General features: G+C 39.3%; 1 protein-coding gene across 1 annotated transcript; it reads left to right on the top strand.

Moving 5' to 3' along the window:
• Positions 1-8,420: 8,420 nt before the first annotated feature.
• LOC311004302 (high-affinity choline transporter 1) lies at positions 8,421-13,554 on the top strand (the record flags this gene model as incomplete). The annotated part of the gene is made up of 8 exons (XM_083996295.1): positions 8,421-8,604; positions 8,859-8,972; positions 9,342-9,497; positions 9,653-9,801; positions 10,077-10,220; positions 10,604-10,757; positions 12,064-12,278; positions 12,901-13,554. 8 exons carry the CDS (start codon positions 8,421-8,423, stop codon positions 13,552-13,554), a joined length of 1,770 nt encoding a protein of 589 aa, XP_083852421.1.
• Positions 13,555-13,963: the final 409 nt, after the last annotated feature.

Here is a 13,963-nt window from a genome sequence, read left to right as displayed (position 1 = left end):
CTCTTAATGAATAACCAATTCTTATCGTCACATCCTTGTAGGAGTCTACACTTTTTTTTCTTTTTTCTTTTTTTAGCTGGGAGAAACATTTTGTGAAAGACTCTACAAATGCACAAGTGCTTTTTTAAACAAACATTCTGTAGTCAGTCTTTTAATCATTTTCACGTTGTCAATTATTTAATAAAAACATTTATTCCATTTCTAACAACTTTAAGATAAATGATAAACAAGGAATATGAAAAATGTTTTGTTAATTGGCGTTTCTTAGTGCTAACATGTTAACTTGTACAGTAAGATGGTTGCTGTAACTAATAACATGAGCTGATGGCCTTTAACAGATTTATCTCCACTTGTTCTTAACCTGCTTCCAAAATATGGACAGAAAGAAGCCTCTGACAGGATTAGGTTGCAAAGCGTTGACTTCATGACTCAAAATCCATCAGTGATATTTACATCAGACTGGTTACAGTTTAACACTGAGGGAACCCTGCAGCAGTTAAGAGCATTAGACTTATTTGTGTCGCTTCTGTCAGTTTAAATCATCAGTACAACACTTAAGATCTGCCGCACAGTGTGTCTTGTCGTATATCCCCCACACAGACTTAAATATGACACTAGATGGCGACAAATATCCTTTGAGAAGGTGGCGCAAAGTTGGAACCAGCTGACCCGCACTGACTATGATGTAGCATAGACTCTCTGGTTGATGCTCAGCTCTTCTAGACTGAGCTCTATTAATACCATTAATGTGAAATGGAATCGATGATTACCTGATGCATGTTGGATGTGAAGTTCTTTGAGACTGTTGTGAGGCTGTCCAGACAGTCTGCTTCTAACTACCTGTAACACTGTGGCTCATTTGTTCGAAAACCCTCCAATTAGAGCTGCCCTCTGCCTAGCAGCCTGTCAGCCACACACACTAAATTAGAGGACATGTCACAATTCAAAATCACTTTTCTTACTCCCAGTAGTCACATCTTCGTTTACACCAGGGAGCTAAATGACTATATTTCTGGTGAAGAATGAAAAAATAGTTTATTTTGGAATCCAAGGAAGAAAATTGCCTGGTATAAGATTTTCCAGTGGTATATGTATAGTGTGTGTGTGTGTGTGTGTGTGTGTGTGTGTGTGTGTGTGTGTGTGTGTGTGTGTGTGTTTTAAATGACAAATTTTAATAAGGTAGAAAGATTCACTCGTTTGACCTGAGTGGAAGTGAGTGGATAATAATGTGCTGGAGTGAATTTCCTCATTTAGAAAGAGGTTTCTGATGTGGGGGCTGAGTTTTCACATTTCAGCACCACGGACAGCGACTGGTCCTATGAAACCTCCTCCGTCATTCAAGTAGCTTGATGATGTGTAGGTCCTTTTCACTCCAGGTTTGGGGTCAGGCTATAAGAGACACGTACTGTAAATGTAAAGAAAATTGGCGCGGTAAAGTTGGTTTTATATTCGACATTCACTTGTTTTTTCTGTTTCTAACTTTAATAGCGTCATGAAAACTGCACCAATTTCATCCAGGTTGATATTATTTTGTAGAGATCAGTGAGCCACACATTTCACAGGTCTCATCAACTCACCAACCTCAGTGGCTGTGGCGAAAACTCAAAGGAACAGCGCTGAATGTCTTTCCGAGTACTGTGCGGCAGCCGGGGCGCTTAGGGACCGTCATAAAATTGCAATGTCGGATTTTTCAGTTTGAACAAATAAAAAAAATAACAAGAACACAGAAATACTGTCATTACCACAAAGCTAAGAGTTTCACAGCATTTTATTTTTCACTCATATTCAATAGCGCCACCATTTGGTCAGTTATTAAGCATTTTACCTTTGGGCTGATAACATGAATATTTCTTGATTTTATTTTGAAATAACTCTCTGGAATTTCAACTTACAAACACCCAGTGGCGAACCGTGGACCCAGACCCTGGGCCTTCAATAGGACCATCTAGCAATAAAAAATTAAACATAGCAATAGAAATAATAGCCGAGCCTTGTCACATGGATGGTCGGCATATTACATGTTTCTTTGCCCTAACTGGCTTCACAACACACAAGGTGATTCTGGAAAAACAGTCATTCAAAGCTGGCTATCATGAATCACTTATTTTTAAAAAAAAAAGAAATTTAAAAAAAAATGAAACAAGCAAATCACACATTCACTTATTTGTTTAGCTGGAATTAAAGTAAAATGTCAATCATGAGCTGTTCAACAACTTAAGATGTATTTTTGATAATGTTTTTTGTGTTTGTTTGAGCTTAGACACAGTTGAATTTCACTGTAGATTTAATATTTCTGCCAAAAGTGGCTATAAAACAAACACCTCCTAAGGTGACATGGGAAAAAGGCACAAGCTCTTTGTAAATGCTCAGCCATTTTTCACTGGCCTTAATGGCTATCAAACTACCGGTATAAAATTGTAGGTTTACACCAGGGGTCCACAAACTTTTTGCAAAGAGGGCCAGATTTGGTGAGGTAAAAATGTGTGGGGGCCGAGTCGGCCGACCTTTCAGCCTGACATCCTTGGAACCATTAACATCAAATGCAAATTAACTATTTAATACTTTTTTTTTCATTGTAAATGGAATTATTTTCATTTCTTCACATAGATAAATAAATCTAAACAAGTTTTTACCAAAATCACTCTGCTTTTCATATTTGAAGACCACATAAAATGACATAAATGTCAAAAGGAAGCTTAAACATATCTAGGTTAATTTGATACATTATTATATTTTAGTATATTATATTTTCAAAAATCAAAAATTGCACTTGAATAAAAATCAAACCAAAAACAAGAATAGACCCTGTTCTCTGTTAAGAAAAGATGCACTCAAATATAAAACCACGCACAACCAAAACAATAAATAAAATGGCTTATCAAGTCTCAACAAAACTGCACTTGAATAGATATTGACCGTGTCATCACAGTAGATGAGGTGAGTAGTGACTGAGGCTGTGTATGTCGCTCTAAGACGGGTGTGGTGGGGGTGTCAGCGGCGTGGAGCGGGTCTCTGTAGCGGCAGAGATTGACTGGCTCTGGTAGCGGGGACAGCTGCGTGACACCGCCGGTGGGGGCTGTAGGGACGGGGGCGGGGGGCTCACGGCAGCACCGCTGCTCGGTGAAAACAGCAGTGATGACGTGCTTTCACGTCCGAGTCTCCAAACCAGAAACGTTTGTAACGCACAGCACCGGAAAAGTCCCTAGATTCAGACAATCTCGTTGTTGTTGTCACCGTGGCAAAGTGCCGTGTGTGTACGGGGGGAGGGAGGGGCGGGGGGAACGGGGGTGACACATCCAGCAGGAGGACAAACTATCCTGCGTTTAAATAACATGTTGAAAATATCCGCTTGACAACTCATGGAGCTGGAAGCAGCCCTAAATAACTAACTACACTTTAACAACAAGCCCAAAAACCCGCAACCCACGACTACCAATATAAGCAACTTCACAGAAAAATAAGCCCAAAGTCACGTATAATAAGCGGACTTGGCAACCCGCTCCTTCACTATTTTGGCGGCTTCCGGGTATTCGCGAATACCCGGAAGATGTCGTGATATGGTCCCGCCCACAACTCAGTGGAATATGATTGGCTAAGACACCTGTCAATCTCAAATTCATGCCCACATTGACTTGCATTACACGGGCCTTCGGTCACAGCCACTGAAGGCCCTGCAGGGGGAGTCGATGATTTACTGCCCAGATACCGTTGGAAGAAAAATTGTGATTGGTCCATTTCCCGTTCCATTATATTAACCCATTATTTCCCAAGAAATATTAGTCCAACTTTATAACAATGATCTAGAAAATATTACTTGTGTGTTACTCACTGTATAAAAAAAAAATAAATAAATAAAAATATAGTAGTACAATATTTCAATATTTTTTCTTAGGCCTTCACTGAATACCTTGAAGGCCCAGAGGGTTCCCCTCTGCAAACACCATTCCACTTCTCATTTGTTTGTAAGGTTGGTATTGATCTTTCACAACCATTATCTCCCAGAGAATCATGTAAAAAATATTTCAGAAACAATAAGTATTCATTGAACATTGTGTATGAATATTTCCTGATTTTATTTTGAAATAGCTCTCTGGAATTTCAACTTACAAACACCATTCCACTTCTCATTTGTTTGTAAGGTTGGTATTGATCTTTCACAACCATTATCTCCCAGAAAATCATGTAAAAAATATTCCAGAGGCAATAAGTAGATTCAATGAACTTTATGTATGAATATTTCTTGATTTTATTTTGAAATAGCTCTCTGGAATGTCAACTTACGAACACCATTCTACTTGTCATCTGTTTGTTAGGGTTACGGGTTCACAGGCATTACTAATTGTTTGTGGATTTTTTTACATGATTTTCTGGGAGATAATGGTTGTGAAAGATCAATACCAACCTTACAAACAAATGAGAAGTAGAATGGTGTTTGTAAGTTGAAATTTCAGAGAGCTATTTCAAAATAAAATCAAGAAATATTCATAAAATAAGGTCAATGAATACTAATTGTTTGTGGATTTTTTTTTTTTTTTTTTACATGATTTTCTGGGAGATAATGGTTGTGAAAGATCAATACCAACCTTACAAACAAATGAGAAGTAGAATGGTGTTTGTAGGTTGAAATTCCAGAGAGCTATTTCAAAATAAAATCAAGAAATATTCATACATAAAGTTCAATGAATCTACTTATTGCCTCTGGAATATTTTTTACATGATTTTCTGGGAGATAATGGTTGTGAAAGATCAATACCAACCTTACAAACAAATGAGAAGTGGAATGGTGTTTGTAAGTTGAAATTCCAGAGAGCTATTTCAAAATAAAATCAAGAAATATTCATAAAATAAGGTCAATGGATACTAATTGTTGGGGGATTTTTTTTTTACATGATTTTCTGGGAGATAATGGTTGTGAAAGATCAATACCAACCTTACAAACAAATGAGAAGTAGAATGGTGTTTGTAGGTTGAAATTCCAGAGAGCTATTTCAAAATAAAATCAAGAAATATTCATAAAATAAGGTCAATGGATACTAATTGTTTGTGGATTTTTATTTTATTTTATTTTTTTTACATGATTTTCTGGGTGATAATGGTTGTGAAAGATCAATACCAACCTTAGAAACAAATGAGAAGTAGAATGGTGTTTGTAAGTTGAAATTCCAGAAAACTATTTCAAAATAAAATCAGGAAATATTCATACATAATGTTCAATGAATACTAATTGTTTCTGGAATATTATTTTACATGATTCTCTGGGAGATAATGGTTGTGAAAGATCAATACCAACCTTAGAAACAAATGAGAAGTAGAATGGTGTTTGTAAGTTGAAATTCCAGAGAGCTATTTCAAAATAAAATCAAGAAATATTCATAAAATAAGGTCAATGGATACTAATTGTTTGTGGATTTTTTTTTGTTGTTGTTGTTGTTTTTACATGATTTTCTGGGAGATAATGGTTGTGAAAGATCAATACCAACCTTACAAACAAATGAGAAGTAGAATGGTGTTTGTAGGTTGAAATTCCAGAGAGCTATTTCAAAATAAAATTAGGAAATATTCATACACAATGTTCAATGAATACTAATTGTTTCTGGAATATTATTTTACATGATTCTCTGGGAGATAATGGTTGTGAAAGATCAATACCAACCTTAGAAACAAATGAGAAGTAGAATGGTGTTTGTAAGTTGAAATTCCAAAGAGCTATTTCAAAATAAAATCAAGAAATATTAATAAAATAAGGTCAATGTATACTAATTGTTTGGAGATTTAATAAAATAAAATCAAGAAATATTCATGTTATCAGCCCAAAGGTAAAATGCTTAATAACTGACCAAATGGTGGCGCTATTGAATATGAGTGAATAATAAAATGCTGTGAAACTCTTAGCTTTGTGGTAATGACAGTAATTCTGTGTTCTTGTTTTGTTTTTTTTATTGTTCAAACTGAAAAATCCGACATTGCAATTTTATGACGGTCCCTAAGCGCCCCGGCTGCCGCACAGTACTCGTTCAGCGCTGTTCCTTTGAGTTTTCGCCACAGCCACTGAGGTTGGTGAGTTGATGAGACCTGTGAAATGTGTGTCTCACTGATCTCTACAACATAATATCAACCTGGATGAAATTGGTGCAGTTTTCATGACGCTATTAAAGTTAGAAACAGAAAAAACAAGCGAATGTCGAATATAAAACCAATTGCCATTTTTGTCTCAGGGCGGATTGTACCTCAAGTCACCAGAGAGTCAGCACTACTCCTTCCTCATAACTTCTGTCCGTTTCTACTATAGGACTATAGGAGATTTTGTAGTTGTGATGTTTGGGGTGAGTTAAGTGATATCCTTGGACCAGAAAAGGCGTAAGGGTTGGGATGTATGCGTAAGGTGGTTCATGAAATGAAAAAGTGATCCTGCCCAGGCCTTACATCCTCACCATTACCTCCATCCAGCCTGCGTTTGCAGAATAAACGCTGCGCTTTAATAGCGGAGCAAGCGAGGACCTGCGCAAGATCGTAAATCAGGCCTGAAATGTAACCTGGCAGAGCAAAAATGTTTCATCCATTGCCAGTATGATATTATGATATTGGAAAGCTTTCCCGGAGAGGCCGTGCGTCACGCCACTCACTATTAGGTGCTATTTTCGTCTTGCCCTGGAAGACATTCATCCACCATCTACCCACCCTGACAGCACCCAATAAACCCACCACTCCCATTCATCTCCACCCTCTCTCCCCTTCCTCCCCCTCCTCCCTCGCTCTTTCCCTTTCCCACTCTCTTTCTCTCTCTCTCTCTCGCTCTCTGACGAGCATTGGTGACTTAAAAATATCATAGGAGAATAGTGTTTGCTCGTCCAAGAGGATTACGTTTTGTTACCACAACATTTTCCTAAGAAAACCCGTCTTTGACACTTTCCCAAAGCTTCTTGTGGAGGCCCTGCTCCTGTCATCTGTTTCTACACCTGTTCCTCCGAAGGAGAGGTAAGATAATGTCCGTTTTGTATATTACATCCTATCTTAAATGTGTTGGCTGAATGCAACTGCTTTTGAACAAAGTGACAGATGTTGATTTAAAGAGAGATCAATAATGCAATACCGGCCTTTTGAAACCGTGGTGTCAGCGTAACGGGAGCTGAAACCCTCAGCTGTGGTTGAAGTGATGCAGCACATTGGACATTAAACCTTAACCTTCTGTTTTCGGTCTCTTTTGGTTTATGGTTCGCAGTTTTTTTGTGACGGTCTGGGACAAGTAATGGACTTTTACGCACGGCAGCAGCACAGGAACAAAACTGTGTCGGTCCATATTTTCAATATCTTATTTCTATCTATCCACAGTTTAATTGAATTAAAGATTTAAATAAGCCGAGAACCTCTGGGTAAACCAGCACAATAAGTGGAGTAAGCATGTCTGTAATTAAAGTGAACCGTGCGTAAAAGATGTTCAACTGTCTTTAAAGCTGGACAGTGACGGATCCACCAATCATTTATGGACTCCTATGATCAGTACCAGCTCTAGTTTTAATATTTTTCTGATTCATTGATCTTATAAGGAGCACTGGTTGTTCCTCTCCCTCTGCTATGTGCATCAGGTATAGCTCCTCTTCATAGCGTTCACCGAAGAAGTCCAAAAACCGTTATTGTTGTGGTATTAAGTGAATAATAAAGCGAGAATAACATGAACATTTTTAATTTTAATACAACAAACAAAACAGCCTCCAATGTCAGCTGGTCGTTTGTCTGGTTATTGCGTAAAGTAATATATGAGAGTTGTTTTGTTAAAACAGACATTTTTGTGTTTTTCTGGTTGACACTTCATCGCACTTTAATTTACTGTTTTGACATGACTGAGTGGAAGCTACCAACAGACATTTTCTTTACAGAAAATACGGAAAACAAAAATCCATTTGTCACGAAATTGTAATTGATGCGTTTTATTCTCGCCTGTAATGAATGACTCCTGAATTGCATGGGCTAAATTTGGTCAGGTCTTTGTAGAGCGTTTTCACGGAGAAAAGATGAACGTCAGTCACTTTGCATTGTTTAAATGAAAAGCAGTGGTTATTAGTTGGGTTGATATAATACAGTTTTATAAACTAAGGTCTACGAAGTAAGTGTAACGTTTTTAAATTTGGTAACGTCAGATAAAGAGTTTTGACTGTGGTGTTTTACACTTGACCATTGGGTTTTAACAGGTTGCATCATGCTCCGCGCAATACGCACAGACACAGAGCACTGTAGTCTGTCTTGTCTCTGTTAAAAGACTTGGGGTGAAGCTTCTCTTAACTCATCATTTTTTGTCCCAGATCAAAGTCACAAACAGTCCTCGTGCACCTGTTTCTTCTCCTCCTCGAGCTCCCTCCATGAAATTCCAGCCCTCCGCGCGCACTAACACCTGATCTCGGCGGGAGGAAGCGGACGGAGGGAAGATGACCGTCCACGCCGAGGGTATCGTGGCTATCATAGTCTTTTATGTCCTCATTCTGGCCGTGGGGATCTGGGCTGCGTGGAAGAACAAGAACTCTGGAGTCAGCGAAGGCATAGACCGGAGCGAAAGTATCATGGTCGGAGGAAGAGACATCGGGTTGTTCGTTGGTGGATTCACAATGACCGGTGAGTCGGTTAAGGGTCTTTGAATCTGTGTTTGATGTTATATGATGTTATATGATGTTATATGAGGTTAGAAAAAGATCATAATTTCACAAACTCTACCTTTTACGCACGGGGAGCGCACGGGTCACACATATAATTTACTGCCCCAGCTTAACATTATATTTTAGAGAATGTAAAGCTTGTGCAACGTGTACTACTGCTACTTAATAAAAAAGATTATTTTTTACAAATTATACTTTTTTTCTTGGTTTCAGCCACTTGGGTGGGCGGTGGCTACATCAATGGGACAGCAGAATATGTCTACCTGCCAGATTATGGTCTGGCGTGGGCACAGGCGCCCTTTGGTTATGCTCTTAGTCTGGTAGTAGGTAAGAACCGATTTCTTTCATCTTAACTGTGCAAAGAAGTGAGTTGAGTTGATGCAAATTAAAAGCACCAAGAAGCTTCATGAAGAACCGCACATGTAACATGCGTCATTTACCACATAGGATGAATATGCTTTTCCTACTCTCAAGGCAGATTTCCATTCATTTTACATAATCACGATGGGCAGGAAATGATTGATCGTCATTGTGCTTTTTTTGTGTCACTACATTATTGTTAAGTAGCTAAGTAGTTCAGATTGCTGTCAGTTACACACTATGCAATGCTTCAGACAGTCACTCTATATACTTGCATACATGTCATGCTGTACAAATTTTGAAAATCACCTTCTAAAATAATTTCCACTCATTCAGGTGGCCTTTTCTTTGCCAAACCCATGCGGTCGCGTGGATACGTCACCATGCTGGATCCCTTCCAGCAGCTGTATGGACAAAGAATGGGAGGGCTGCTCTTCATCCCTGCACTCATGGGAGAAATCTTCTGGTCTGCAGCCATTTTATCTGCCCTAGGTAGGCAATTTAAATGGGATATATTAAATGTCATCACATCTGTGGCTAAACGAAAAACCCCTAACTAGCCTTTAAATGCCCTGAAGTCAACCATGTTCATCACTTGATGTTTATTGTAACTCCAAGTGTGCTGAGCTGACTGTGTTGCCCTGCAGGTGCCACTCTGAGCGTCATCGTGGACATAGACATCAACATGTCTGTGGTGATCTCAGCTCTGATAGCGATCTTCTACACACTTGTCGGAGGACTCTACTCTGTTGCGTACACAGATGTGGTCCAGCTCTTCTGTATCTTTTTGGGTTTGGTGAGTTTCAGATTAATATCTCAGCAGGGAGAGACTAGAGATGACAATGGAGGCGACGCAGTAGGGGATGACAAAGTTTTACCAATGAAGATGAGAGTTACCTATCAAGCATAACAAGCATCACATGAAACCTGATCAAAATGTATTATAAATGTATTAAATAAAAATCATTTGTATCAGTAATGGGAATTTGGCAGGAGCATATTTTGATCATGGAAGTATATCAGAGTTAGTTTGTTGAAACCATAATGATCTTTGTTTTCTGTACACTTCAGTGGATCAGTGTTCCCTTTGCCTTGTCCAATCCTGCCGTGTCGGACATCAGTATCACAGCAAAGGAAGTAATCTACCAGTCGCCCTGGCTGGGGAAGATTGAGCCTGAGGACAAATGGCTCTGGGCGGACAACTTCTGTTTACTGGTAAGTCATAACTCTTGTCAGAAGATTCAGTAGGAGACAGAATACCACTGTAAAGTAAACGTATTACACATTGTGACTCCACGTTAACTGTCATAAGTTAAGTGGGCTTCAATGAAGTATTAAAGCTCAGGCACAGTGGAGCCTAGTTTTTCTTTTCTTTCTTTTTTTAAAGATAAAGGTTTCTCCAAAAAGTGAAAAACATAACATGATCTGCGATTAACTCAAAGCACAGTTTCAGAAGAGATTTGTCACATTTGTTGTGTAGTACGTAGATAAGAGATAGATTAGATAGATACATGTTTAGAGTTGTGTTGGAGGTGGTCTAGCTGACCGTTAATGTATTGGTTTGGTGTCTGTATTTACTATGGTGTTTCTGTTTCTAGATGTTGGGGGGGATTCCCTGGCAGGTCTATTTTCAACGGGTTCTTTCTGCCTCTTCAGCTAGCTACGCCCAGGTCCTTTCCTTCATCGCCGCTTTCGGCTGCTTGGTCATGGCCGTCCCCTCGGTACTCATAGGAGCTATAGGGGCCTCCACTGGTAAATACACACACGCACACATAAGCACACATGTCTCTCTGTCTCTCTCTGTCACTACAAGACTTGTTGAAGTTGCTCTGGATTTAACAGCTCTGTTTAAACACTGAACACAACTTTTAAAGTATTTTAATAGAGTCTACGCTTGATGCACACACGCACGCACACACACACACACACACACACTTTTATGTCTGGATTGCACCTGAGAAAACAGATCGTACAGATGAACACAAACATATCAGATGCTGATCTGTGAATTAAGTGTACACACACAGACACGTACATTGATTAGGCAGTAAATGAAACATCATAAGACAATCGAAACATCCAGGAATCTGATCCTTTATTCAAATAGGAAAGTGCGATCAAAGGGAGTGCGCTGCCTTCCTGGGTTGTTTACACCCCAGCAGCTTTTTTTCAGATGTGTAAATGCAGATGCATACAGTGTCTGGAGGGTAAACAACAGCAGACGGCTCCTGTCACGACGGGCAGAGGAGAGAGCCATCAGACCATGCTGATTTAGTGAATATTACATCTGAAGAGGAGCTAATTAATCTGGTCCATCTGAAGCTGTTTCATGTATAACTGGCACTAATCAACTGCTGTTTGTGAATATCCAGGGAAGGAAGGGAAAGACAGAGACTGAGATTGTGTACGTCTGTAAAATGAAGAAACAGGCAGAGAGATGGAAAGATGTCAGAGGGTTTAAAAGCTAAAGACGTATAGGAGAACATGTAGTGCCTTCTGAGCTGGAGGACTAAAACAGCAGTGGTTAATAGGTGACTTTGATGAAGGGGAGTAATGTCCGTGTGAGTAACTGTTGACTATAGCCACTAACAACCATTCCAAATTGATATAGTGCATTTTAAAATATATTTTTTAAATACACAAAATGGGTTAAGTTGTATGACTACAGTCCATCCATGCATAACTCTGTATTTAATCAACCATCAAAATCTCTCATTAGAGTCAATGGTTAGCTGCAGAAATGAATCATTATGAAATAAGTGATTGTTAATCAGATTTACAATTAAAATGCAATTAAACTACTTAATGTATTCCTCAACACTGTTTTAATCTTTTTTACAGTGAAGCTGCACCAATGTCAAGTCAGTGTATTAACCGGTTAATATTAAATAGATGTAATATTTTTTACCGATTATGACTCTGTTCTCTTTATCACTGTCACATAAAATCCTAAAACCACTGGATGCAGTGAAGAGTAGCCTACTTTCAAAAACAAGAGATGTTAAAATAAGCATTGATACTGTAGTTCATTTTCATTTCAACATTTTCTCTTTTCCAGACTGGAACCAAACCTCTTATCCTTCCCCTCCGAAGGACATGGACCAATCAGATATGATCCTGCCCATAGTGCTTCAGCACCTCTGTCCACCTTACGTCTCTTTCTTTGGTCTGGGGGCGGTGTCCGCTGCTGTGATGTCATCAGCAGACTCGTCGATTCTCTCCGCCAGCTCAATGTTTGCCAGAAACATCTATCAGCTCGCCTTTCGGCAGTCGGTAAGAGTGCCAACATAAACACCGACATATAAGAAACACAGTTTCAGCATCAGTCAGTCAATATATCAATCAGTTTCATCTCATTGGTTTCACATATCAGTCAGATTAAAAATAACACACACAAAATAAATCAACACTTACTGTAACTGTTCACTCAAAATTAATGATAATTATTATTAATAATAAACTGTTTTTTTTATTTTTTATTATACTGTATATATGAACCAATGGATAATATATTGGATAAAACATTCATGGTTTCCAGAAGATGAATTCTCATACTGAACCCCTAACTAGCTGCACTGTATGGTTGCAATTTATGGTTTTGATTGAAATGTTTCGACAACTATTAGATCAATGGACATGCAATTTGGAAAATATGTGCCATAACTGTACTTCAACTAACTGTACTTTGTGTTAAATGCAAATTAACAGTGGTAACATGTTAATACGCTGAATTATTTCACTGACATTAATAAACGTAAGTTAACATTTTCATTGTGGTAACGCTGACGTTAGCCTTTAGCTTGTTTAGCCTTACAGAGCTACTAGCTGTAAACAGGTCTTCTCCACATTTCATTCTTCCTTTTTCACTCTCTCATTCCTTCCTCCTTTCCTCCAGGCCTCAGATCGTGAGATTGTTTGGGTGATGCGCTGCACCATCTTTGTATTTGGAGCTCTTGCCACTGCTATGGCATTGTTGACAGGATCAGTCTATGGCTTGTGGTACCTGAGCTCTGACCTGGTCTATGTCATCATCTTTCCCCAACTTCTAAGTGTACTGTTCGTCAAGGGCACCAATACCTATGGTTCTGTGGCTGGCTATATCTTTGGTCTTTTGCTGCGCATTGGTGGAGGGGAGCCCTACCTCAAACTCCCCCCCTTCATCTACTACCCTGGCTGGGTGACCCAGGAGAAGGTCCACCACCTCACTGGTGAAAAGGAGTACTTTGTCCAGCAGAGGTTCCCGTTCAAGTCTGTATCCATGGTGGCATCCTTCTTGGCAAATGTGGCCTTTTCCTACCTCACAAAGTACCTATTTGAAAGTGGCATGCTGTCACACAAGTACGACTTCCTGGATGCTGTGGTGTCCAAGCACAGCAAGGAGATCATGGACAAGGCTACACTGGTGAGCAATCATGATAACATCATCCTTTCAGAGATGGCGCCCGTCAGGCAGGGCCTGGGTGCGTCACTTGCTGGAACCTTCATCAACACTGAGGTCCTCAGTGATGATGAAGCATCCAGCCCAGAGGCTTTTGACAATGAAAACTAGACAACAAAGGCACAAAGGAAACTAGAACCAAGGAATATGAAGAAGAAGGAATAGTCAAAGAGGCATTGACATTCTTCAGAAAACTTGCTACTGCCACACTGGAAGCTAAATCAACAGGAATCTGCTGTGGCTTCCAAGTGACTCCACAAGTTTGTTTTATGCTGATGACATGGTGCCTCCTTCTTTTTTGAGATTCCTTGCCCAGAGACAGGAAGTTGACTGTCAATCAGCTATGTCAAGCTTACCATACTCATTGTTGTGTTTCTATCATGACTGTGAATCCAAAACCACCACAACCATTTTAATTTAAGTGCTGCTACAGTGATAAAGGGAACATTCAGTGGCCATACAGTAAACCAATATGAGGAAGTTTCCAAATGTTTGCAGTGGGTAATGAGAATAGTGCAAT

The sequence above is a fragment of the Trachurus trachurus genome (genome assembly GCF_905171665.1).
Source record: "Trachurus trachurus genome assembly, chromosome: 21".
In the NCBI taxonomy this organism is placed as follows: Eukaryota; Metazoa; Chordata; class Actinopteri; order Carangiformes; family Carangidae; genus Trachurus; species Trachurus trachurus.
The sequence above is the reverse complement of the archived record's forward strand: the minus strand, read 5'-3'. Positions and strand labels throughout refer to the sequence as shown.